The sequence below is a fragment of the Pyrgilauda ruficollis genome, unplaced genomic scaffold, assembly GCF_017590135.1.
Source record: "Pyrgilauda ruficollis isolate IOZ18807 unplaced genomic scaffold, ASM1759013v1 scaffold65, whole genome shotgun sequence".
Classification (NCBI taxonomy): Eukaryota; Metazoa; Chordata; class Aves; order Passeriformes; family Passeridae; genus Pyrgilauda; species Pyrgilauda ruficollis.
This window is the reverse complement of record NW_024528266.1, coordinates 797310-823833: the sequence shown is the minus strand read 5'-3', so window position 1 is coordinate 823833 and position 26524 is coordinate 797310. Positions and strand designations below refer to the sequence as shown.

At 41.1% G+C, this 26524-nt stretch overlaps 1 protein-coding gene across 2 annotated transcripts in view; it reads right to left on the bottom strand.

Annotated features, from left to right (window-relative positions):
* Window positions 1–19900, bottom strand: part of GRID2 (glutamate ionotropic receptor delta type subunit 2) — a 676953-nt gene extending 657053 nt beyond the window's left edge. For both annotated transcript variants that reach the window (XM_041484266.1, XM_041484267.1), the window contains exon 1: window positions 19813–19900. In XM_041484266.1, the coding sequence (XP_041340200.1) occupies window positions 19813–19900 (88 nt within the window). The remainder of the gene's footprint in view (window positions 1–19812) is intronic.
* Between the last annotated feature and the right edge of the window lie 6624 nt (window positions 19901–26524).

Below are 26524 nucleotides of genomic sequence, written 5' to 3'. Positions count from 1 at the left end.
TAGTAAAATTATGTAGTTGCATGTGGCTGTGTAAGTAAATATGTGTATGAACAGTCTAGGAAGAATTCCTACTGCCACACTAAAACATTTTATATATATGCTGTCATCGCCTTGTCAAGATCTGGCAATACCACCTAAGTTACAAATTACAGATCTTATCATTCAGAGGGAACAGAACATTCTGAGTGTGCCTCAGAGTGACATGGAAAAGCTCAAGGCATGGGCTTTTGCTTGTTTGTTTTGAAGCTCTGGATTCTGCTTATCTGCCCAGGATGCCCCAGCTTTTCAATGTTCCCTTATAAGTCCTAATAATTGCAAAATAATATTCTGAAGATAGTGACAGAGCCAGAAACACTCACTGTTGTTCACACAATGAAACAAGATGAATGACTTGCCCAATGTCCTGCCAGAGTTAGTGGAGATGGCAAAAAAACAAAGGAGTCTCCCAATGCAAGTCAAGTGCTTTTACCATAGCAATATTCTTACATCTCAAGTGCACAACTAATCTGACCTTGCTGGCTCAGATAATATTTCTAAAGCTGAAGTTCTACTGTGAGTCTTAACATTTCCTCTTATTATTATTTTAAATAGGACTTGACTAATCCAGCCAGTATAATAAACAATAGAAATCTTCCTAAAATGTGAATTCTTAACACTTAAGACTTACAATTGCTGGCGAACTTTAAAAATATCCTGCTTTTATTCAGCTTGGACTGAAATGAAATACAATAAAAATATTCATTATTTTAAAAAGCCTTGCAGACGAAGACTGTGAATGACTTTAAAATAAGCTGTGAAATGCATGAACTTTTCAGAGCTTATTCAAACTTAATCCCTTTAAATATTTGAAGCATACAATGTTGCAAACCTGCCAATTTCAGTGTAAAAACAAAGGAGTAATATATAATGTGCTTTATACTTGTACCCCTCAGCTAACTGTAAAAGGCAAATATAGATCCAATAGGAAAAGAAATTTAAGAAGAGTTTGCTGCCTTTGAGAGACACAACTGGAAATGCTGACACATATCCAATACGACAGATAAATGAGGAGGATGAATCCCAAATTATAGGAACTCCACACCAAAAAGCAGGGTAGTAGGACATCCTTCAGAACATAGCTGTGGATGTTTTCTGAATGACAGAAAAGGTGAAGCTGACCAAGTGGTGGCACACAAGTAAGGACATGCAGAGAAAACACTCATTGTGGATGCAGACTGCTCAGTGGAACAATGCAGAATATTTTCATCTCTGCTCAGGAAACATGGCTCACCTCTTTTTTTGATACCTATGTCAACTTTGAGCAGTGGGTGGGAAAACCATCTGATCACTAGGATTGTTACACCTGCTGTACACATTCTGCAGGCTGCACATCAATTTAGTATCTTCCAAAAGGTACTAAATTTGGAAGCACTCCTTTCAAAACTGCACAATGCTTGTAGCAAGCTATTCTGTCAACTATTGCAGCATCTTTGATTCATATTTCCAATGGGAAAGTTGTTTTCAGAAATACTTTTGTGTTTCAAAACCCTAGTAAGAAGAAATAAAGGTGTGCAATTAAAGAGGCTTTTAAAGCCCACCTGAAGTACAGACATTAGTTCAAAAACAGAAGTGTACTTCTCTGCCCTAACACTTGCTTTGCCTTGTAGAGTAAATTATATTGTCTTAGTTGGTCTGCTCTTTGGTGGATTTACAATGTTGCAGTATTGTATGTCAGAGGAAAAACAAACACATAATCCTCTGGTAAATCAGGAAATCATCTACAATTTTCAGGTTTAGGTTTTCAAACTGGATAGTTCAGACTCTAATTGAAAGTAGTGCAGCAAATGCAAAATAAAGAAATTCCTCCAGATAACATGTTTACATGCAACAGCAGATAAGAATATGTGAAAAAAGAAATTGTTTGTTTCCTATTCATGGGGAGATGCACTTATAGTGCCATTTAAAACATTGTCATGAGTACTTTTACACAAGCTAGAGCTTGACTGCTTTCATAAATATTCATTTATATTTTTAACTTATACCCAAAGTCCCAGTTTCTGGCTGTAACAGTAGCAATCCACATCAGCACTTTCCACCCTCCAGTAAAACTGAGCGAACACTCCAGCTCCATCACTCACAATCATCTTGGAAGCATATCACAGAACAAGCTCATTGCTTGCATCCAAATTTTGCCTTCCTAAAATAGAATAGCTTGTTCTAGTCATTGATGCAAAAAATACGTTTTTACAACCAACAGTAGTACAGGAAACTTCAAAGCTCTCAGCTGAAATGGTATCACTGGCATTGGCCACGCAGATACAAGGCTGCACAAGGCAGAGCCCGACCAGAAGAGCGCAAACACGGCAGACAAGGCAAAACGTGTTCAGTAAGAGGATCTCACTCTCCCCGTGGGAAAGAGAGGTTCAGCGAGTCAAGGCAACGCCTGCACAGGTGCAACACTAGCTCATCAGGAGCCCTGATGAGCCCACTTTGATAGTTCATGTGTGTCAATGTGGTAAGTGTTCCTCCAGATCAGGAGAGAGTCCAAAATGGAATTCAACTTTCACAAATTCTAATCTACTTTTTGTGTCCTTTCCTGTTAGCCATAATAAGAATAAAGCATGGAATAGAGGATATACAGGGATTGCCCCGAACAGACATCAGCGTAGTCCATCTTGTTCTGTCTTTAGTAGCTGACAGTGACCAATGTTTCAGTACCACTGAAAATTAACTTGCTTCTAAATAAGGTTTCTCCTCTTCAGATAAAAATACTTAAAGCAATACAAAAGATTACAAGAGCAATAGGAATAACGTGCCAGTGGGATTCCCACCTATGTTTAAATCTGAATGTGAAGATTTCCCTAGTCAGCCTCCCTCAATTCACACATGCACAAACACTCCACATGCATTACTGAAAGGCTGCTTATGAGTATTGGCAGCTAGTAATGCAGTTGCATAAAAAAAGGCAAGGAAGTAGTTGATGGGAGAGAGAAGGAAGGGATAAAAGGACAAGAAGGAATTACATAAATATAGAAGATGGGATCCAAAGTCCAATGGCAAGATTCATACTGATTTCAGAAATCATGAGAGACAGAGTCTGCAAAGGCAAAAAACAGACTACAGCCCCAATGGTAGACATATTTCTCCTCCAAAAGTTCTACAACAGAGGCCATAATGTTTTTATCTAAAAGAATCATCTATAACAAGATTGTTATAGCCCATTTTGTTTCCTTTTAAATGTCTCTGGCAGATTTTCCTAATATGTGATATGGGAAATATTTTCTTTTATTTCCCCCACCTTATCTGCTAAAAAAAGTTTCTATGCACACACACTCAGATCTCTCAGACTGTGTTAGTGGCTGCACTTTCACAGCCCTTGGGGATGATGAAAATAACGTCAGCTGTGAATTATGTGCCCTGCTTGAAAAAAGGAGCCTAAGTGACTACTTTGAAAATCTACTTAGCCTTTCACCATGTTCCAGTTAGAGATGAGAAAAGGAACATAGTCAGCAGTTTCATCCTGATGACCGTTCCAGTAGGAGTTATTACCAAGGAAATAATTAATTCAGAATTAAAGCTCCATTTGAACCAGCAACATGTTCAAATGCACACTGTTCAAACGGTAAGATGGGACAACGACACTTTCTTTCAGATCTTTACAGAATAAGAAAAACCTAAAGTCTGAGAATATTTCAAGGCTGTAGTCAGTCAGCAAACATATTGTTTTGCATGACATAAAAACAAACACATTGAAAATTTTTTGTTGTGCCACTGCAAAAACTTCCTGGCTGCACAATTTATGATTAGCAGTTAGAAAAAAAACCCTGAGCTTCTCTATCTGTTCTTCACTTTTGATTCCATATAAATGTGGCTCAATACAGACTATACATTGAACATAACCAAGTACAAGTAAGATAGCTACTACTACTAGTTAGCTCTAGTACCCCCAAACCAGTGCCATTTATATCACATAACCAGCAAGAACCTAGAAATCCTTTTTTATAAGGAGCAGACTGATAAATAAGCATTTTAACTAGGATTTTATTTTGTATTATGGCTCCAAATATTGTGTTGTACTAATAAATATAATCTGTCAGCACAGATGGGGAAAAATAAGAAGCAAAAGAAGCAGAAATATTTCCCAAATAGTTTCAGGCTAAAACTATCATGGAAGCTTTCCTTTGCCTTTCTGGTACCATAGATAGAAGAGCATTGTCCTGGGGCCTGAGACCAAGTAAATGAAGCTGATGGGAAACAAGACAGCAAGATTACAAAAACTTCACCATGGACTGCTTTTTACTATGCAATTTTTACAGACAGCACATCAAACTAGTCCATTTCTCAGGTACTGTCACCACAACATGGGTACTTACAGATGCTATGGGATGAAAGGCACCAGGGAACATAATCTGCCATTTAGCTACAAACTTCAGAGACAGCTCTTGCCCTAAAGCTGCTGCCTCAGGAACTCCTCCAGTTCCTCCCTACCATTATGCCAGGTCTCAACATAAATGTGCTTGCATGCCAATGCACAAACACATAGTCATTTCATCTCAAAGGTATGGATCTCCATAAATATAGATTTTTTGCAACATAGATACTGTGAAGATGAATGTCTTTGCTGGTATCAAATTCAGTCTGGAGGGAATGGCCCAAGACATGGTGAAGAGAGAACAACTGCTTAACAGAAGTTCCTGCTAAGTGGCAGAGAATTTTCCTTTCTTGGCTTCAACCCTTGGCAATTCACGAGCTCAAGAAACTGCTGGCATGAAGGTAAAGCCTTCACTGTCCTCTGGAAGCGGTTTCTGTGGCAGCAAAGTAAGTGGAAGCATGGGATGGGATGAGATAATTTTGTTGTCAATGAGATAGGCAGGCAGCTACATGCACAAAACAGGGTAGTCAGGGGTGGCCAGGAGCACATCCAAGTTGTTTTGGTGAGAAGGTTAAGGAAAGGAGGAGAACCTTTTACCTGCCCAGCTATGAGATGATTTAGCTGCCATGACTGACTCTCATAGCAAGCAAACTGTATCAAGATATTCCTGTGTGAACTCACTCTCAATTTTGTGCCATTTAGACCCAAAACACTTTTAGGCTACCCAAAACACAAAAGGCTACTCTGCCTTTTGCCAATCACTCTTTTAAAAAGACACTTGTTTATTTATAAACAGAGGTAGATTACCAAGAAGTTACCATTTGCAGTAACCACGGTGTTTCTGAGCACTTCTAAATTTTTATTTTAAATCTCACAAAACACCTCTCTGCACAGTATTAAGAAAATTCCAATGATTCTAAAAGAAGAAGCAGACAACAAACATGTGCCTTGCACAGCACTCTACCATTTTTATACTCAATCATTGAGGCAAGAATTCATGAAGACTTACACCAAATCACCAACCACCTTCTACCTTGCCCCTTACTCTTTGGTGCTAGAAAAAGTGCTTCCTAACTCCTCGTGAAATCAATCTCATTCTTTGTGAAGATGGTGGGAATAAGAGGGATCAGTAAAAAGATAGCTGCTAGAAATTGCTTTGAGTCCTTTCAAAAAGATTTATGAGGTATAGTGATTGGCCTCCTTAGCCCTATCATGAGCTTCTTCTTAATAAAGTTCAGTTCCTGCTCATATGTGCTTTGAATCTCTTAGTATTGAAACAGTTTTAAGAGGTAAGATAAACATTTGCATACAAGGAGACAAGCAGTGAAAACTATGTGGAAATGCATCTGGCCTCATTTTCGTGCAGGTCTCCACAGGACAGACCCGGCAGAGATTACTCAGCAGCCAGTCATGAAAAACAGAGATCCCTTCAAGGGGCAGCTTTGTCGACTGACAACTGTGGACTGGCCAATTCTATTTCATCAGCCCATTATTCACTGTAAATGTGCAAAAAATCCATCTGGTTTTATTTCTCTGTATGCATGAGGTATGAAAGGAAACAAAAACCTATCTAAGCAAAAAGCAAGAGCATGACAAGAATATTGTTATGGTAAGACCACATTCTCACAGCTCAGTCTCTGTTCCCTCTGCCTCACACAGATGTTTGCTAACACAATAGAAGGTCCCTCTCTGCACTCCCTCTCTCACATCAGATAAACCAAAATACCATGATAGTTATAGTGTAAGACAACATAGTTGCTTGAATTGAGTAACAGACAGCCAAGAAATCTTTCTTTCATCCTGGATTTACAGTTACTTGTCTCAAACAAGTAACTTCATGGGTAATCAGCCTGTCTGCATGAAAAACAAGGAAAGCAGTGTGGGTTTCTGAGTGGCACTTTGGAAGAGGTGAAGATCTTTACAACCAAAAAAACAAGTGAAAGACTTGACTTCTCAAACACAAAGTCAGTACCAGTCGTACTTCTAGCATGGAAAAAGAAAATAATGCAAAATAATAATGCAGGGTAGAACTGGTTTATAACTGAGGAGAATGTGACTTAGCCTATCTTAGCTACACAGACCACATGGCCATTGTATCAGTAGGCCTATGGACATACACACAGTACCTGTACCTCAGCAAGAAATGCTGATTAAGATTATTTCAGCTAAAAACATATGAGATATGATCAACTTACATGCAGAGCAAGCTAAGAATATTAGTTATAGTCCATGCGAGACTCTGAGTAGACAAAACTCAGTGAATACTTTTTAGGAGGAGGAAGAGAAAGACACGAAAAAAGCTTCCACTTAGCCACATTTTCCCTTTTCTTCTCAAATGGAATGTTTAAAAAATGCAAGGATCTCCAAAATCCTTCCTCAACCGGACAATTCAGCATACTGTCATTACTAGATTTCTCTTCGTACTCCCTTCTTTAAATATTGTGCAAGATGTGGCTGTTTGCTAATAGAAGTAAAGTAGCCTTATTGCTGATACAAAAACCATTTCCGAATAGACATCAGTAAGTTAAACTGGCTTTTGGAATAGATTCAAAACTGGTCAGACCCTCTTCTTACTAGAAGCTGAATTACTTCTGCATGTTCAGCTGAGAGAAGTCTAGGGATGGAGATGTTCTGGTACCAAGAGCATTTCCAGCCACAGATCTTACTCTTCAGTGCAGACCAACTTTCAGATAGTAGAACAGGCTGAGTGGTCAGGTGGTATTCAAAACCCCACAGGAACACTGAACAAAGAACTGCCTCCCAGTACACAGAAGTTATATCATAAGGAATGAAGCTTTTTACATATCCATGGGGAGCACACGCCCTTGTTATTTTACCATGCAAACTGTATTTGCAGTTATCACTGAGTTTTTGCTATGATGTGAATGAGAAGTGGTTGTAAATAAAAAGGATTCTGCCTCAAAACTGGGGACCAAGCTGGAAACAGTTGGAAACAGGCACCATTCTAGTCATACACCACAAATATTTATTCCCTTATGTGAGCTGAGAGTGTGACACAAAATCTCTTAATAGTCAGTGGTCCCCACAAAGAGTTTGCGACTTCCTGAACTAAAATACTAATTTAAAGTTAAACTTTTCTTCACGCCATGACTCCTCTGCTCTTTCTGGGAATTATGGAGATTTTAAAATATTACTGATTCTCACTAGCAGATGGTAGTAGCACTTTGTCAGAGCATTATTACATTTAAGTTAACACTTTGGAATTTTAATGCAACGGCTCCACGACTTACTTCTCAAACCCTTCCATAAAAGGGCCATTTCAAAGCTTACATCTACAACTGCTGCCATCCTCTGGCTTCCATCCATTTTAAGAAGTGGCCTTTGAAATAGCAGTATTAAAAAATGATAAAATACTTTCATATCCAAAATGGTCAGGGGGAATTTGTGAAATGAACCGCAACAAGAAACCTCTGTTGTATTACTAAAGCAATGCCGACAACAAAATACATCTCCATGGCCCCTGCTCCTGAACCTCTTTCGAAAAACCCAAATGCTGGTTACTTCTGAGGAGCAGACATTTGTTTACTCATTGCAGATGCCTGGAGGTGAGAGCAAAAGAAGTTGGCACACGCTTGCTCTGAAGGGAGGATTAGTCACAATGAAGGGATGAGGGCACCGGGGATGTTTCCAACAGCTTCCAAAGCTCCAACACCAGGAATTTCAATATTCTACTTGTTACTCCAAGTTAGTGGTACGAAATGATGCAAGGACCTTGTTTATAGAAAGTTAGCCACTCTCTCCCTTTCATGTTTTCTATGGAAGTCTGTAAACCTAGTATTTTCTGAAAACACTCGTACTCCTTACTTGACAAAACAAAAAGAGCCAATTAATTCTAGCCTCAGGGACATTTGGCAGTCTTACAAAAAATGGGGGGAAAAATGCAGCCCTTTAAAAAATGCTAAAAAAACTCCAACCCCACAGTACTTTAATGAACAGACTTTTTTTTTTTTTTTTAATTACTAAATCCTGAGAAGATGATTTTCAGCAATAGCAGTTTCCAAATGCTATCATTATCTACCTTTCCCTGAGGAGGTATTGACTTTGCCATTCCATACATCATTCCCTCTTATTAGAGATCACTGATCTCAAACAGAAAAACATTCCAAAAAACTATTGTCCCAATTCTTAATGTGTCTCACTTATAGGAAACACAAGCCACTTGCTGTGCCTTTGCTGCCTTGAATGAGGGTTGGACAAGGTTGATGCTGACAGAAAACCAGATCAAATGAGGACATATGCCACAACATGAGTGTGAAAGGAGATCCACTCACCACTCTGGAGCTTCACTGAAGAAAGGTGTAACTTTTAAAGGGAGCTATGCAGCTATTTGAAATGAGGAGAAAGCTAGCACTCGCCCCCGCATTCTGTGAAACTCACGGCAGGCTGTGCATCCAGAAGCAGCCTGCATTATCTACCCTTTCCTCCCTCCCTAAATTAGGTCAAAAGTCAATGGAGCAGGAGCTGCGGCTGTGTGCATCCCTTCCTCCTACTCACCAGCCACAGAAGCTGAGTTTAAAAGGAGGCATGATACAGACCATCCTGTGAAAGGAAATGCTAAGATAGTGCCGAGGCACAGGAAGGTACAATACACTCAGAGTTACCCTGGGAGGAGAGGAGTGGAAGCTGACACTTCAGTACTCATTGTCTGCATCTGTGTACAATGGTATTAAACAATACAAAGGTAAAATGGATCTTACGTCTCTGCTAAGTAACCAGGTACAATTATTGGCTGAAAAAAACCCAAAAAATTAAGATCTATCACACAAATCAAATGCTTTATGGTAAAACTACAGAGGCTAGACAGGGAGAAACAATCCTATTTTCTAATCTGTAATTTAGTTTCTTTAAAACTTAATATTATCTTCTAGCTATATTGTTCTCAAAGCACCATTTGCATTATATTATTAAGCTTTTCAGTAATATTTGTGCCATTGCAGTGTCTTGTTCCCCTGGATTTCCCAACTTTGCTCATATGTTTAGACATATACCTTCCCTACAAGGCCTGCCCCAAATATAAAGCCCAGTCTCCAAACCACATAACATTTCCTGCTATTCCCTGAAGGTATCCTGCACTGCCCATCACTCATGCTAACCCCTCCAAATTGTTTCCTGCACCCCTCCACCACCTAGCCAACTCCCACCACTGTTAAACACAACCTTCTAATCATTTTCCAAAGCTCCCACATAGAAGGCACCAACAGAATATTCCCCAGAGCAGTCCTGCTCCCAAAGCAGCTCTGTGGCAGAGAATGTGTTTTTTCCCTATCCACTGCCTTCAGCCATTTTCTTTAACACAGACCCTATACTCTTTGCAACACTGTCAAAAATGGGAGAACTTTTTCAAGCAAATGAGCATTTCTCCAATATCTCTAGGATGCAATCCAGTTCCAGAACAGGAGAGCTACTTTGAGGAGCTGGATAATAATTTCTCTAGATTATTTCAATAATATTTCCACGGCAATACAAAAGCTTCACGGGACTACCAAAAGAGGCTGCAGATACTTTCAGAATCACTGGCTATATTTATATATCTCTTTTAAACAAAGAAGGGTTTTTGCAACATATATTTTTCCACTTTCCAAAAAAGGGGTGTTTTCTTCCTACCTAGTCTTCCAAAACTGTACTATGAAATGTTTGTCTAAGTGAGACAGAGAGTGAGAGTGGGCATGGATATTACTTCCCATAAATCCAGAGCTGCTATAAATCCTTGGTGGCAGATAATGAGGTAATGATTGCTTCTATTTGGCCAATTTTATCAATGTTACTGGCAATAACATATTGTAGGTAATAATTATAAACACATTGCTGCCCTTCATTTCTTGTCAGCTCTTTTACCTCAGCCCCAGAACAGGAACTTTTGATATCAGCCATGCAGCATCTGCCCTGACAGGACATCCCTGTAGACATTTCTACCTGCTTCATCTCTTTGTACCCAAAGTGATCATTCCCAAACATGAATGACTGAATTTGCCTCTCAAAAGACACACGAGTCTCCAGGTGTACAAACTGAGCTGCAGAGAGATCCAAGCCCTCTCTTTCACTTCAGCTTCAAATCTCCTGACAGCCAACTTTTTGTTTCATATTTGTACAGCTTCCAGCACAGCGGGGTGCCATTTCATGACTTGTATTCACGTTATGGCTTCCTACCTGCAAGCAAAAAGCCTCCCAAATATTCATGTTGTTACTTAGGGTGGAAACTAATGCCATCCCAAATTAAAGAAAAATCCAGTCAAGTATCTTCAGTAAGCATAGTCTTTTGATTAATGAAAAAGTGTGTATTTATATATTGTATATACATACATTATTAATACATACCCCAGTGCTTGCTATCAGCCTGTAGCATGGAGCTAGAATAGCTCCAGAATAGTACATTTTTAAAGATATTTACAGCAAATGCAATAGTGGATATACTTCAATACTGCTTCAGCATATTTATTCACAAAGAGGAAAGCCGAAGGAAGACTACCTTTAAGAATTATAACCAACTTTTCAAGGTGTATTTGACCTCAAAAGAGGTCAAATAAGTGGAATTGCAGAGAAATTTCCAGAGAAAAAACAGTTTTTATCCAAATAATAGATATCTGTGTTATAGCGCATTTAACTTTTTCCTTCCTGGACAATAAAAGCAGATATTTCAGAGCACAGAACACAGTGACCATCACAAATTCTTGCCATGAGCCTGGAATATGAGAGAGAAAGAAACTAACAGAAACAGTAGAAGAGAGCAATTAATGTATTTTAATATGACCTGAAATAGCTATGACCTCATATTTTAATATTTAATATGAGCAATTAATGTATTTTAACATGACCTAAAATAGCTATCAATTTCCCTTGCATTTAACAATACAAATCCACTGGCCACACACTGCCACCACTCTTGATCAGTGGCTTCACTGATCAAGAACTGTCTTTTCCACTGTCTTCTTCCCTTTGACAACCCTCTAGTACATGAAATGGTTTTAAAATGTTTCTGAAATGTTTAAGTTGAACACTATAAAGATTTCAAGAAGGCAAAGGATAAACAAAAAGAAACATCACTGCTTAGTTATGTTTGGTCTGGAGATACCCCCAGTGTGTCCTTTCAGCCCAGCCAGAGGAGTTTTAATACTGACTGTAATCAGTGAGATAACTCTGCAGTGGTGTCTTGCACCTGAGAAATACAACTGACATCTTCAAAACATCCCAAAGGCTCAGGAGCCTGAGCTTGACTGAGATGAGTTCCTGCATGCTTTACAACCAAAGCAAGTCTGTCATCAGGTTTGGGTCCCAAACATGGGTCTGGAGTTGACATCCCAAGGCAGGGAAGCCTGCCCTGTGCAAAGTTATATTTCTCTACTTAAAAACGGGTTTGAAAAAATTGATATATCTGTGTATGTTAAAATTTGGCACAGCAAATCCATGCCTGGCATTCAGGTCTGCTGTTCTGCCATACTCTGTTCTCTCCAGAGCTCCTTTCCACAGCACTGGAGCGGTTCTATTTGATTTTGATTTATCACAAGTGAATTATTATAATGAAATCACCAACTCGATTTAAGCCTCTGAGAAAGATATGGTTGAACTAACAAAAAATTGTTCTGCAAAACAAGCAATTATTGTTAGGTTCACTGGATATTGGCCTTAGCAATCCAACTGATTACAGAAAGTTAATGTTTTAAAAGCAATGAAAAAATAAGGTATTAAATCCTTTAAATCTGCATGAAAGGCTCCAAGAGGAATTTTACAGTTATTTTCACTGCATATTTTATTAGATATGTGATATTTTATTCATGGGTAAAGCAAATATAACAATTAGGAATAATTAGCATTTCAGCACAGAGTGTTATCTAATACATTAAAATACACATATAACTCCTCATTTAAATTCTGTAGCCTGACATTTTTTTCCCTTTCTGGTTCAGGACTTTTCCATTGAGCATAGCATTTACAGGAACATTATTTGGGGAACAGCTCCCAAAGAAATAGAAACAGACAGAACTAGTGTCTTTTGCCTTTGATATCTTATTTTCTTCCCCTCCCTGCATTTTTACTAATTTTCTTTTTCAATTTCCTCTTGAGTATATAGAGCTTGTCAGATAAACCCAGCACAACTTCCAAGAAACTTTTTCCCTTTCATCTTTTCTTTTCTACCCAACTCCGTCATCATTCCACAACTAATGTGTATAATGGAAATCTACTTTACATCTAACCCTGCTCTTACAAATCCATCAGCTTACAGTTGACTTAATACGAGTAATAGTCTCTGTACCACCTCTTCCACCATGACTACATAGAAATGCTGTAGTTACTCTATTATCCTTTCTCATTAGATAAGTGTCACTTTTTATGAGCGCTTCTCCTTTTTTTTTCATTTAATACAGCACTTACAGGTCTCAGAATATCCCTTCCTTGAGCTTTTGTGGTGAGTCCCAGACCAAAGCAGGAAGAAGTCTCTCCAGCTGAAATGCACTCTGCGGTACAATACAGAACACAAAATACCTCCTTCTCTGAACTAAGTATATTATCACTGAAACTAGGACATAAATTCTGAACCTTACAAAATTACAGCAGTGCACAACATCAAATGCACTCCCTTGCCAGATTTCAGAACTGTCATCCAAACACCAGCACATTTCATTTACTAACCTTCAATTTCAGCCCGTGTCCTCCCCGTTAGAGAGATCACTTACGACTCTCCAAGTCACATAAGCCTTTATTAATTATAGTGGTTGCAGACACTGGAGAATCTTTCCCTTATTCCATCAGCTCTCACAACTGCTTGGCCAACAACAACTGGAAACCAAAGCCTGACACTTGTATGGAAGAACAGCAGAGGAAACTGCCCTGACGGTGCTCCTGGGAAATCCAGAAAGATACAGCAAGAAAGACACCTTTTCCTTACTCACTCCTCCTCTGAATGCTTCCATTTCAGTCTAGATGTTTAAATTACTATGACAAGAAAACAAAATTATATTCTGCCTCTGTAATGCGTGACAACAGCACTTCCTCTTCTCCACGTGCTGCTTCAAATGCACAAGCCAGCTAAAAGCTGTGCCCAGAAGGCTTTGCCCAGGCCTTCCTTACCTGATGTTGAGGATGGATTAACCAGCACTCCACCAAACTTATCCAACATGCCTTTAGCACACATCCCATGCCACATGTCACACTGCACCCCCTCAGTATTGCACCTTTTCCAATACAGTCTGCTAGCCTAGAGAAGCAAGGAAACCATAGTCAACATTACCCTGAAAAAAAGCCAACACAGCTCATTTTGGTAACTACTGCAAGCAACAGGACAGCAGCTACTTCCTCATGGACATATAGATGGTGCAGGAGGATAATGTCACACCACAGAAGGAGAGGAGTGCATCTCTGTGCAGGAAACCCTGTAGGAAGCCAGTGGCTACACCGCAAGCCTGGGGTACACAACACATCAAAGAAACATGAGCTGCGATGAGCAGCTCCCAGCCATTCTGTCAGGGTGCCAGCAACCTGCCTGCTGTGCTTTGCTCTTGGGCTGTGACAGTCATACTTGTCTCTTGGCACTTTTAGGTAGCACAAACTGTATCTGGGGTTCTCATAGATGGGTGTGAGTATGAGCACAGCCATCAACTGGACTGTAAGGTTTATAGGATGCACAGGTGTGGAGCTGCTTTGACACGCAAGCCAAGCCTGAATCTGAAATAAAAGTTTTCTTCAAAATTTACCAGCTTAGATAACAACTGACTTCTTCTGGAATTCAAACCTAACTGAAAAAAGAAAAAAAAAAAAAGTGGCAGCTGAATTTGCAGATGCAGAAAGGTGTCTGAATTTGCCTCATTACTAATGTATAACCTGAAATCAACCTTTAGCACATACTATGTATCATAATATATGTGCAAAACATGTTCTTAAAGTTTTATAATTTTCTTATAATTGCTCAAAATATTAGAATACTATTTTCTTTTCTTATTGGTCACTTGTAAGTCCAAACATCAATGGTAATTTATCTGTTCCTAGTAAGTTTTTAAACACTGAAGATATAAACAAAAATATGTTTGGAGTGGGTGTAGATGGAAAGTGTGTTACCACCTTCTCATATATAAACAAGGTAATTAAGAAAATTTATTAGAAACTGATCGCCAAATAGAACTACTTTTTCCCAAGAAAAAATAGAACTGTTTTTGAAACCATTTCTTACTGTGCTGAAAAAAAAAATAAAAATCAAGCAGTGGAGTAGCAGTAACAAAGAGTGAAAATACAAACCTCAACTCAAAAGGCAAAAGCCTCCAATAAATTTCAGCCAAAACCAGGCTGTCATGGCAGATTATACATAGCTATATATCAAATGGAAGAAAATTATCTAAGTTCAAGTCTATATCTAGGGAGTAACCTAATGGCTTACAGAAGTCATCTCTTGCCAATACCACTTGCTTTCCAGGGCCAGGGAGTGGAAGAGAACCATACTTAATGCCTTTGTTCATTAAGTTAAATGAACCTTAGTTGGTAGGTTTATGTAGTCACAGTCTTGAAAGATTTTTCTCCAGTGTGTTTCTTCCAAGATGGCATTGTGAGAATAAAGGCTCAGTGCATCCATAAGTAGTCATGTGAAAGCACAGAGCAGCAGCAGTGATTGCCATGTCAGACATTTGTTAGGGCACCACTTGAAAACGGACGGTTGATTTTTTTTTTTTCTCTGCCTTTATCAAGGACAAAGAACCAGATATAACACTAAGAGTTTTTTTTTTAAGAGTTTTTTTTTTAAGAGTTTTTCTTTTCATTTAAGAACATGAAAAGAAGTTGTCTGCTGTGGTCAGCAATCCACAGGCTCAGTTTAAAATCTTCTGAAGTCAACTTAGCCACTCACCTGGATTATGACAGACTCTGGATCAGGCCCTGATGATGACTAAGAAAGACTCCAGAAAGCAGTGACACCTAATGGCAAACATGCCTTTGGATGATGGCAAACCCTAATCTGTGGCGTGCAAAGTCATCCCTCTTTAGCTACAGAGTAAACTAACACACATCACAGGGATTGAAGTGCTGCCACGAATCCGAGCACCTGGGAAAGTGTTTCAGAAACAAGGCACACAGAAGCAGAGAATTTGAGCATTTAAGTAGAACATAGTTACTAACAGAGCCTCCTGGCTGCTCAGCCCCAGCACACCGGGTTCCAGGTCCCCACTCAGAGGCACGTTTAAAATAAGCCAGTAACCTTCTCACATCCTAGAGCAGGGACAACACGGACCTGAGTGCACCCCTGCAGACACTACAGGCACAGAGAGATTTATTTGTTTTTAATAAATCTGCTTTGCTTGCTTCTCTTGTCCTCTACCAATGTATGTGAGAGTACTGTAATGAACAGTTAGTGGCGTACACTACATACCTCCTAATGAGGCTTCACCAGTAGCACAGCAAATTAAATTCCTATTACCAATTCACAACACAACCCCAGCTGCACTGTAGCACATCAGCTTACAAGAAGAAATGAGACAGGCATCCCACCAAACAAGAATCCCTTTCCTTTACAGAAAAAAATTACATTTTAGTCACCACCAATATCAAGAGAAGAAACAAGCAATAGACCCCATGCTGGAATTGCCTTGATATTATTAACCATGGTACAGAAGAGCTTAAAGGTGTGAGCCAAAACTCAGGACCCAGCAATGCTGGGAACTTGTCCAACAAAAGGAATGCAGCAGTCCCGGCCTACAAAGTCTAAAAGCTGAGAGGAGTAAGGTAAGGACAGAACTGATTTTCTCTCTCAGGAAGAAAAAATGGTATCTATAAATATATTAAAATCAGATGTATAATTATATGTAGAAACATATATCATACATAACTATATCTATTTATGAAATAGCCATTAAAAAGAAAAAAGCCAAGGGCAGTACACAGTTGACTGTGTATGACTAAAGTTACTGATAAACATAAAACCAAACTTGAGGTGATCAGGGAGGCTGAACTATATTAGCCTTCAAAAATACTGTAGAGTATTTTTTTCAGCAAAACTTTTGTACCACACTATGTGCCTGCTGCCCTAGGTGGTTTTGCAGCACCTAATACACATTTATCTGCCTATGTGTTTCCATAGGCATAATAGGAAATCCATAAGCATGAACAGATGTATTACTATGTATTTATCAAGGGAAAATAATGAGCACAAAGTACAAAATATAAAAGCATGAGACTATCAGCAGCAGAAGATACAAAGCATACGCAAATTGTGCGGTTGACAAGGAATGCCACCTAATCCCTGCTTAATTAAAACACTGTTCTAAACTCCTGTTTAGGGAGTGGGGAGTGTGGGACGACTGATGTATGAAGGAAATATCAGGCAGCATGGCTAATCTCAAAGACTTGGGAGCTTTCGAGCTACATAAATCAGAGCGACTTTTTGAATAGCCTCATAAAACACAGAATCATTACCATTCCACTCACGACTTTCAGATTCTTCCTACAGCATACAGATCATTAGGAAACTTCTAAGCAATCAAGTAATGTGGGACTGATGAAATTACTCAATCAATGCATGGGCTGAGAGAAGCAGCATAATACAGGATTGCACAGTTTTGACATGGTAACGCTGCCCCTTTCTTTTTTACATAAGGGTAAGGAAAATTATAGTGGAGTCGATTCATTTCACCATTTTCACAAGAGTGCTTAATGTAGTCTTTCTGAACTGCCAGTTCCTATTTATAATAGCAGGGCAGCAGAAATGTACAGACTATAAGCAGCTCCACCAATGTTTAAAATATGATACAGGAAAACCTTTCTTTTTAAATGTGCACATGTAAACATGCACAGACTTTCTCCAGAGATCAAAAGCAGAATCTGTACACAGAAAACAGAAATATGAAAAGGCATTATCACAGATACCAGACACTGTATCCCTCCCACTGACATCACCAAGTTGTTAATGTCTACTCACTAAATTGTAACCTTTTTTTGGCATTGTCTAAAAGAGGACTGATAAAATACTTTGAAACAGAAAGCATCCTTTTGCAGGAAATGCATAAAATAAAACATAGGCAAGCAAGAGAGTCTGTGCATGATATTGAAAAAAGTATGTACTATTAGGAAAATAGGTATGCACAGGTAACATGTTATTTCTTATGACCATCTGCCCCTCTCAAACATGGGAAAATATTTTCCACGTGAATATCTTAGCACTGCAGAACGAAAAAAAGATAATGCATTTATTCTGTCTGTTGCCTAAGGCATCAGAATTACCTCTGGTAGTATTTCTCTTCCCCTGAACTGAGCATTTTTGTTTTTTTTTCTTTGGTTTTGTGAGTTCTTCTGTAGTTAATTTCTTCATAGAAATTCTACTACTGCTTTCTGCCACTCATTTAAATAAATACACTTTCTTACTTATGCCTAAATATTTTATACATGAATTTATTTTATACAAGTGGAGGAAAGCAAAAAGGGGTCAGAATATCAGGTCACAAAATGCAGTGCTGTTACCTGGGGCCAAATTTTCATCTGTGAGCTGTACAACTTGGAATATTTAGCTGTGTACTCATTTACTGTTAGTTCTGATTTCAGATAATTTATTTTCAGAGTATTCATTTTAGTAGATGCAAAGCTCTGTGTACCAGTTATATAGTTTGCCATTTTCATGGTGGCATAAACCAGTTTATAAAAAGAGCTAATCCCCTTGTCAACTGTACTAATTGTCTCTCAAGACAAATTGTGTGAGAAGCAACTACTTTGGTTCTGCTAGCTGGGGTTGCTGGGGTTTTTTTTGTTTTCAATGAGGATTTACTGTGTTGATGTATCTAATCACTAACAGCATTATTTTAAAAAAACACTTAAAATGTGCTGCATTTATCATATGAAAGAAGTAAACCAAATAAATTTTCATTAACACGAGGGGAGAAAAGCTATCGTCTCCCCTGACGGCAGTGCAAAGGCACACGGCTTGGCCAGCAGCGCTGCCTTAGCCAGGAGGATGGGAAATAGTGGATTGCAAAGAAACTCCTTGTAAGCTACACAGTCAAAATTTCCCCCCAAATCCTAGGATGTAACCGTTTGCTGCAAGCTCTTAAGAAAGAAACCCTAAGACGTAACTGTCTCCTAGTGTCGCTTTAAGAGTCTGCAACTGGGAAGAATTTAAAAAGTCCTTCTCCCTTTAAAAGGAGGGCATAGAGCGCTACCTCCCCGCGCAGTATTTGCTGCTCCAGTCTCACACAGCCAAAAGGACTGACCCCTGTAAAGTTGCGGTGCCTAAGGGGAGCGCTGGCTTCTGGCCTCGGGGACAGCTACACGGAGGGCTGGCGCACCGCTGCCCCAAAATCGGTCCTGCAGGAAAGCTCCTGACGGCCGCGCTTTCCAAACGCTCTCCCCGCTTCCCCTTTCACAGAAACCCGCTACGGATCCCCACGACAAGCACCGGCAGACATATTTATAAAGCCAGCCCTGGGGAGAGCGGCAGCTGCCCCGCAGCCGGGGCCGGCACCGCCCCAGGAACCTCCCCAAGCCCTGGCGGGACCCTGCCCCGAAATGCACCTTCCCCGGGGCAGCGCGGCGCCGGCCGCCCGCCCCCGCTCCGCCTGCGTGCGGCGCCTGCAGATGGGCGAGCGGCCGCGGGGGAAGCGCCCTCCTCTCCCCATCTCCGCTCCTCTCCCTCCCCGAGGATCCCCGGCCGGCGCAGGGGGGCCACCTGCTCTCGCCAGCCGCGGGAGCCGAGCGCCTTTCGGCAGCGGGGCTCGGCGCTTCCCAGGGACGCGCCCGCCGATAGGGAGGGCAGCCGTGCCGGAGATGGCTCGGGATAACGGGGAGCGAGGGCAGCGCCGTGCACCGGCATCAACCCGAGCTGCCCCCTGCCCCCGGGGCGGAGGGGAGGCCGCTGCCTTTCCCGGGATCGGCGGCTCCGGGAGGCGCAGACGGGGCCGGCGGGGTGGCGGCCGGGAAGGGGATGCCGGACGGCCGGAGCCCCCCGCCCCCGCCCGCGGCAGGGGAAGCGCTCACGTTGCCAAACCACCTGTTCCGCCGCGGGAGAGGAAGGCGGGGAGGGGGGTGTGAAGGAGGGAAAAGTGTGGGGGGTGGGGGCTTTGCGTGGCTGTCACCGTGGTGTGAGGAACACCGGGAGGAGTGGGGTGTCCCCCGGCCCAGAGCGAGCCGGGGCAAGCGGAAAGCTGTCTGGAGCTAAGGGGCGGGAGGAAGCGGGGAAGTGCCCGAGCCCTGGGCGCCCCCATCATCAGCCTCATCAAAACCTCAAGGTCTAAAGCACGCACATACCCCGCCGTCAAGAAACCTTTACACAGCGCGGTAGGGGAAAAAGAGGACGCCTGAGGTCCTGGTGGAAAGCAATTATAAGAGAGGACTAAACAACAACAAAAAAAAAGCAAGCGAGCAAGCGATAAAAGACAGTGGGGGCTACGGGGGTAGGGGGGAAAGCTTTCCAAGAGAGGGAAGGTTGCAAAGGAGAGCTGGAAAAGTGTCCAGCAGCACCAGCAGGCGCAGCACCCCCTTACCGATATGAATGATTGAATCTGCAATCGCCGCTTTCCAGGTTCGAGTCCAACAGACGGACACGACCAGGATGAGGGAGAAAACTTCCATGTCCTCCGGAGGTCCAGGCTTTATAACAACAGATCTCTTCGCCAAACGGCGCTGCCGCGGACGACAGTGCAGCGCAGGAAGCCCAAGAGTTTGAGGTGCAGCCGGAGGAGCGTGTAAATCCCGATGGCTGGCGCAGAGCCGCGGCTGGTCAGGGAGCGAGCCCGGGGCTCCGAGCGCTTCTCTCTTCGGCGAAACCCCGCGTCACTTCGCGGGGCTCCTGGGCAGCACCAGAATTGCTGGGAGCGCCGGCAGCAAATCCATCCAGCCCGGGCGCCGCCGCGGGCAGCAGACGGCAGCCTCTGCTGGTCAGACAATCCCCATCCTTCCGCCGGGTCCAGGGATCCGCTCGGTCCCGCTGCTGCACAGCAACTTCCAACCCACACCACGCACACGCTCGCACACACGGGCACACACGCACACACACGAGCAGACACGCACACACCAGCAGACACCCACAAACCCTCTTGGCCAGAGAAGCCCCAGGAGCCCGCAGCAAATAGCTCGCCTTCAGCGAGGTGGGAGGAGCGGGCGACCGAGGGAGCAGGCGATTCCGCTCCCGGCAGCCAGATTCCTGCAGGAAAAGCCCCCCCGGAGGCCAAAAAACAAAGTGAACTTCAAGGTAATGCAGATAGTAATGCAGAGATTTCCCCCCACCCTTCGCTTAGAAAAATCGCTTCCCACAACTGGAGGAAAAAAAAAAAATAATCTGCCAATGGAGCCCAGCGTGCTGTCTCTGTCGCGCAAGGTGGTGGTTGGACAGGGCAGAAGCGAGAGGAGGAGTACCCGGAGCGAGGCAGAGGAAAGCAGATGATGGTCTGCAGGTTGCTTTTGGATCTTGCTTTGCTGGTGGGATGCAGAGAGAGCTGGCAGCTCCAGCACCAGCCAGCACGTTGCCTAGAAATGGATCACCTAGGAGAAGGAGAGAGAGCGAGAGATAAGTGCTATCAGCCAGAGAGGGAGAAACAGAGAGAGCGAGCGAGTGAGAGCGCTTCTCTCTAATAACCACCTCCTCCCCCTATCTGCAATACAAGGGAGAAACAATATAGAACCCTCGTCTCCCTTGAAATCTTCAGCTGGGACTAAGGAACAGACATAGGCAAGAGTGCATACAGCCTAAAAATACATTGGGGGAGGGGGGAGAGAAAATCTTTTTGAAGTGTTATGCTCAGTTTAAAATAATAAAATAAAAAAAAAAAAAAAACTCCACCCCATTTATTTAACCTTGTAACTCTACTGTGGGGATCAAGTTCAAAGCTAGACGGGCACTTCTGCTTCTCAGTCTTTGACAACTGAGTCAGGGACATTACTTGAAGAGGAAAAGGGGAAAAAAAAAATCAGGGACACCTGGCCTCTAGGGGAAAATGAAGACCTAAAAATCTATTAATATTACTTTAATTATCTATGTTCTTGATGGAATTTTGCACAGCTCTTTAAAGCAGTGAATTTCCTTTTTTCTTCCTCTCTTTAGGTAATGGAGAAATTTCTATGGGAAACATTTAGAGCACACTTTTCATGCTCAGGGTTCTATGAATTCATTAACCGATTAATCCTCAGACTTTTCGTGCTGTAGTTAAATACATTATCCCCATTACACAGACAGAGAATTGTACAGAGAGGTTAAGTATGTTCCTATAAAACAGTCTAAATCCCCACTTTATGTCTTAATACACTTTTTTTCTGACTTTGGTTTTTCTAGTCCCACGAGAGACAGGAAGGAGAAATCAAAGAATTGCTTGTAACATAGTAGTTATATCCTAAACTCGCACAAACCATTAATAAGTCCTGGTAGTCAACAGATCAAAAGGTTGATCAACCCATTTTCTTCAGAAGGAAGCTCTTTTGAAGGTATCTTCAAAAGATACCTTGTTAGTAATGTTAAATGTTAGTAATAAATTCATCATACCCAACTTGTAGATTTCTCCTCTTTCTCCTGACTTGCATATGTCTTCTTCCAGCTGTGGGACAGGTTGGCAAAAACAGTTGCATGCCCATAAAATTTAAGGATTTAGTTCAAGAGGGAGAAATAAGCTTTTCAAGAAAAGCTAAACTAAACCAATGGCAAGATACTTGACTCTACCAAAAGAAAAATGAAAACAAACCAAACCAAAGTAACCAACACCACCAAGAAAAAGCACCAGCAGCAATTTTGACTTTGCTTAGGTCCACCTTGGCAGGGGAAAACTTCTCTACAAATGGTAGCACTCAAAATGCTTTAAGCCAAATCCAAAGCACAAGTCAGGGCTCACCTTTTCACAGGTTAGAATGGACTCTCTCTCTTCTAAGAGCCAAAACAAATCACAACTAGAATTGCTTTAGAGACAAAAGAAAAGGTATATAAAGAGAACCATAGATGAGCAGTGTGAAGCTGAAGTCTCACAAGTTATGTCACTCACATGCTGCATTTGTCCCTATTGTACAAGCCACGGATGTGTTATCAATAAGGGCAAACAGTAAAAAAGAGTGGGTTTTTTCCTACAAATGACAATTTATGCACAGTATCAGTGAATGTAATGGGCATTAATTTTGCAAGTAATAAATTCCGATTCATCTGAGAAACTTTTGGAGCTGCTTGAGTCATTTTACTTCTTCACAAAAGAAGAGAGTTCACAAGAAATGTTAATTCACTTCTTTGGGGGGCATGTCAGAGCACTATTCTTTAATAATGTACAATGCACAGTAGGCAGAATAGGAAATGTAATGGAAACCTTTGGAAAATTATGACTTTTGAATCCTCAGTTTAGATATTACTAAGAATTTGAGGCCTTATCTAGGAACCAGATATCCTTACTGACTCTTTAAGGCATATAGTACCCTGAACTGGCCACACTAAATGGAATTTTTTGCAGAAGGCTGTAGACACATATAAAAGAATACAAGAGACAGCCAAGAGTTTGTAGATCACAAACATCTTCTAACTAATAAAAAATAATTTTGAGTGTAGTTCAAAACAACACCATGTGAAAATTTGAAAGAGACTGAAGTAAATTTAAAAATAAGTTCAAGTAAAATTACTTTAAACAATGAACACATTGTTGACTTAATATACATCCACCACAGAGATAAAGTAATTTTCACTTCCATTCTCTTTAATACTCATTTAAAAACAAAGTCTCATGTCACTCATTCAAACAGAATGAAAAAAATCTCATCCTATGTGGCTAGTTCAAGTTATCAAAAAATATTGAAAAAGAATAGTTGTTTTTTCTATTCAGATACAAAAAAAAAATTGCCAAAAGTCAAAGCTAGGAGAAAGAAAATTTCAGAACCAAGGAGTTACCAGTCCTGTGAAAATAGCCTAAAAAAATAATGGGCACATCCAGGCCCCTAAAAAGCCATAAGCTCCGTGCTCAGGCCTTCAGTGACAGCTGCCCCAGGCACTGTGGAAGCTGAAGTCCCGCAGGTTTCAGCCATGCCACTCTTCCTTCACTACAGCTTCCCTCCCAAACACTCTCAGTTCCATCAGCATCACTCCAGCTCCACTGCTGGAGGAGTGCCACCAGCAACCAGCCCTGGTTTCCACCACGGGGAGTGGCTGACTTCTTTCCAGTAGCCTGACTCCAGTGTGTTTCCAGCTTGTTTCCACTGATCAGCCGTTACAGTGCTGCACATTAATGCAGCCCCTGGGGGAGCAGCAAAGAGAGGATGTTCTTGTAAAATAGAGGCAGTCCGGGGCAAAAGTGTCTCAAGTTTGTTGCCTCACATCCACATCCACTGCTACCTTAAACAAGTCAGCCTGGGACCTGAGCTTCTGTCTACAGAGAGAGAGCTAGATCCAAAAGTTGTGCCTGCTTTTAGTAATCTAAAGCCTCAATTTAGATAATATAATGCCCCTTTCCCATCTCTTTGGCTATACAAGCAGCTCTGACCATGCAGAGGTCAACTTTTCATTTGTTTAGTTCTAAGTCCCAGGAGATCCTTCAGGTATTTGAAGAAATTCAGATACTGATAAGACAGGCACACTTACAGTCATCAGTTTTGGGAGATAAACAGAACAGATAAGCCTTACAATTACAGTCCTAAATTCCATAAGAAGTATTACTTTTCTCACACATGAACACATATTTTGCACATCAGAATTTGATCTTTTCTGTCCAAGTGTATTGCCTAAACTTAAAAAAATGTTTAATGACATGAAATGAAGTTACACCTTGGGTTAGTCCACCAGCCCATTTGCTCCAACGCCTTTTTCCATGAAGACCCAGAAGTTATTAATTCAGAGAAAAAAGCCAACCCAAGAAGTATACACACTGCTCTGCACTGTTCAGAGCAGGAAAGGGAATAGGAGCAATTCCTTCCTGACCCTACTAAGCCATCACCCCCTGTCAGTTAACATTTTCACTTTAGCTTGCATAGTATGAATCTTAGTGGACACAGAGTTAACCTAAAAATAAAATAAATAATACAGGGGAAAAAAAACCCCACAAACTCAGCAGCATTAAACTTGGTGGCCTTCTGGAAATTCTGGCAGTGTCAACTGGCCAAGAGAAACAACATCTCTTTTGCTTCCTTCTTGTTGACTCCACTGTCTTTCATAAAATACTCCAATATTATTGCAATAGGAGGTGGGATTAAAAAGAACAGACCATCTATGGCAGGAGACTATCATTAGTACACAATCAAAAATACACAATAGTCACATCCAAACTGTTATTGATGCCATCTAAACATGGGAGAAAGGCCTCCACCTACTATGCTAAGATTGGTTTCTATTTATGGAGTTTTAACATAATTTGTTGTCATTTTTGCTGTATTTTCTGCTTTTCTTTGAGGTCTTTGTGGGTCATTTTTTAAATGAATACTCCTGATGAGAAAATTAACAGTAATTCTGCCAATCTCCACATTTCTTTGTTGGCTTTTTATCGCTTTTCAAATTATATTGGACGTTCAGATTTGTCACCAAATAGTAACATTATGGATGAAATGCAGAACCCTGTAACATCTTCAATACTACAACTCTAGAAAGATAACAAGCAGACTCAGCAGCCAGATGAGCACAGGCAGCTCCCTGTAGAGAGCCATTTCAATGGGCAGAGGATGTCCCCATAAGGACACCATTCCCAGATCATATGCTAATTTACATGAGGAAAAAAATTTATTCATTCTCTCTTTGTAATTATTATGATGTAGGCTCTGAGAAGAGCTACCTAAATGAAAACTTGGTATACTCAAGGCTGGACAGATAAATAGTTCATGACTTTAAAACAACCAACCATGGGCCTCCAACCCATAATTTATGTAAGGCAACATGTTCCATTTGACAGCAGCATTTCAATCTAAATAACAGTTTCCCCCCCATTTTTAAAACACAAACTGACAAATATCCCTCACCTTGCAGTGCTGTATTTTTTTTTAAAATACTTGCATTCTAAAAGTGCTGATATGAAGCAGCTGAGTGACAGACCTACCAAGAGACCATGTGCCACAAGCAAATGTTCCTGTGCCACCGAGCTGGTGCCCAGACTGTCGGGGAGCGCTGCTCACTCCAAGAGGTTACTTGAGCTGACACATCCACTCAGTCTTTGCTTTACCTGGCATAGCTTCAAACAAGAAGTCATCTGGGAGGGCTTTAGTTAAGTGGACATCTGTCCATTAGGAAATAGACTTGCTTCAGTGACCGCCAAATAACCTTTAAATTAAAGCTTTCTCCTACTGCCAACTTTTAGGTTGTTCTCTGTATTATGAGAGAGGTCCAGGTTAATAAGACCATTCCAATTCTAAGTAGTGGCCCAGACACTGACTCCATCTGTCCTGTCACACTTGGAGTGAAGCATACACTCTTGGGCCGCTGTCATCCCCCTTGAATAAAGGGGATATTCTTGCCTTTACTTAGTGGAATAGTTTGAGGATTAAATACATTCATTTTTAAAAATGCAAAGTATTATACCCTTTTTCCAATTTCCTTCACTCAGTTTCTGCATAGTTTAAATATGTGAATGTGTGTATAGCTGCAAGAGTGTGTGTGTGTGCATGTGCACGCGTAGATAGGTAAATAGATAAAAAGTAATTTCATTTGGCCATTATAGAAATAAACAGAACATTAAATATTTACTGCATTTCAACAGACAGAGCATGATGTGGCCTTGAATATCTTACCACAAATGAATGCATCACAAAACCAGAGTTAACAGAGTTAAAACAGAATCAAGAGTTATTCTGCTGGGCTGGAGAATTGAGAAAAAAAAATAGTATCAATGCAGTACATAGCAAGGATTTCAAAGCTTTCTGCTTTTTCAAAAACTACAATATGGTTGAATTTAGTTGAAAGCTTGTGTTTTATCCTTTAGCCTCACTACACAAAACTCCAAGTGGTTATGAAGTAAAGTCAACCCTTAGAGCAACCAGTATTATCAAGTGATTTAGCAGGGCCTGCTGCTGAGGTAGATTTATTTTGTCTCCATTTAAACACATGTTATAGATCTCCTCTGTTGCCTGAGCCATCCTGTGATGTACCTTGCTTAGAAGCTATTAGGTTACTGGAGAGAGGAGAACACAGGGCTTATGAGCCATAAGGTTTATTGGGCATGGTCTGAACATTTAAAAAAAAAACAAACACCTTGAGAAAACAAAACAGAAGTGGTGTCAGGTTACCAATTTCATTGATACCAGAGCAAATGTGATGCTCTC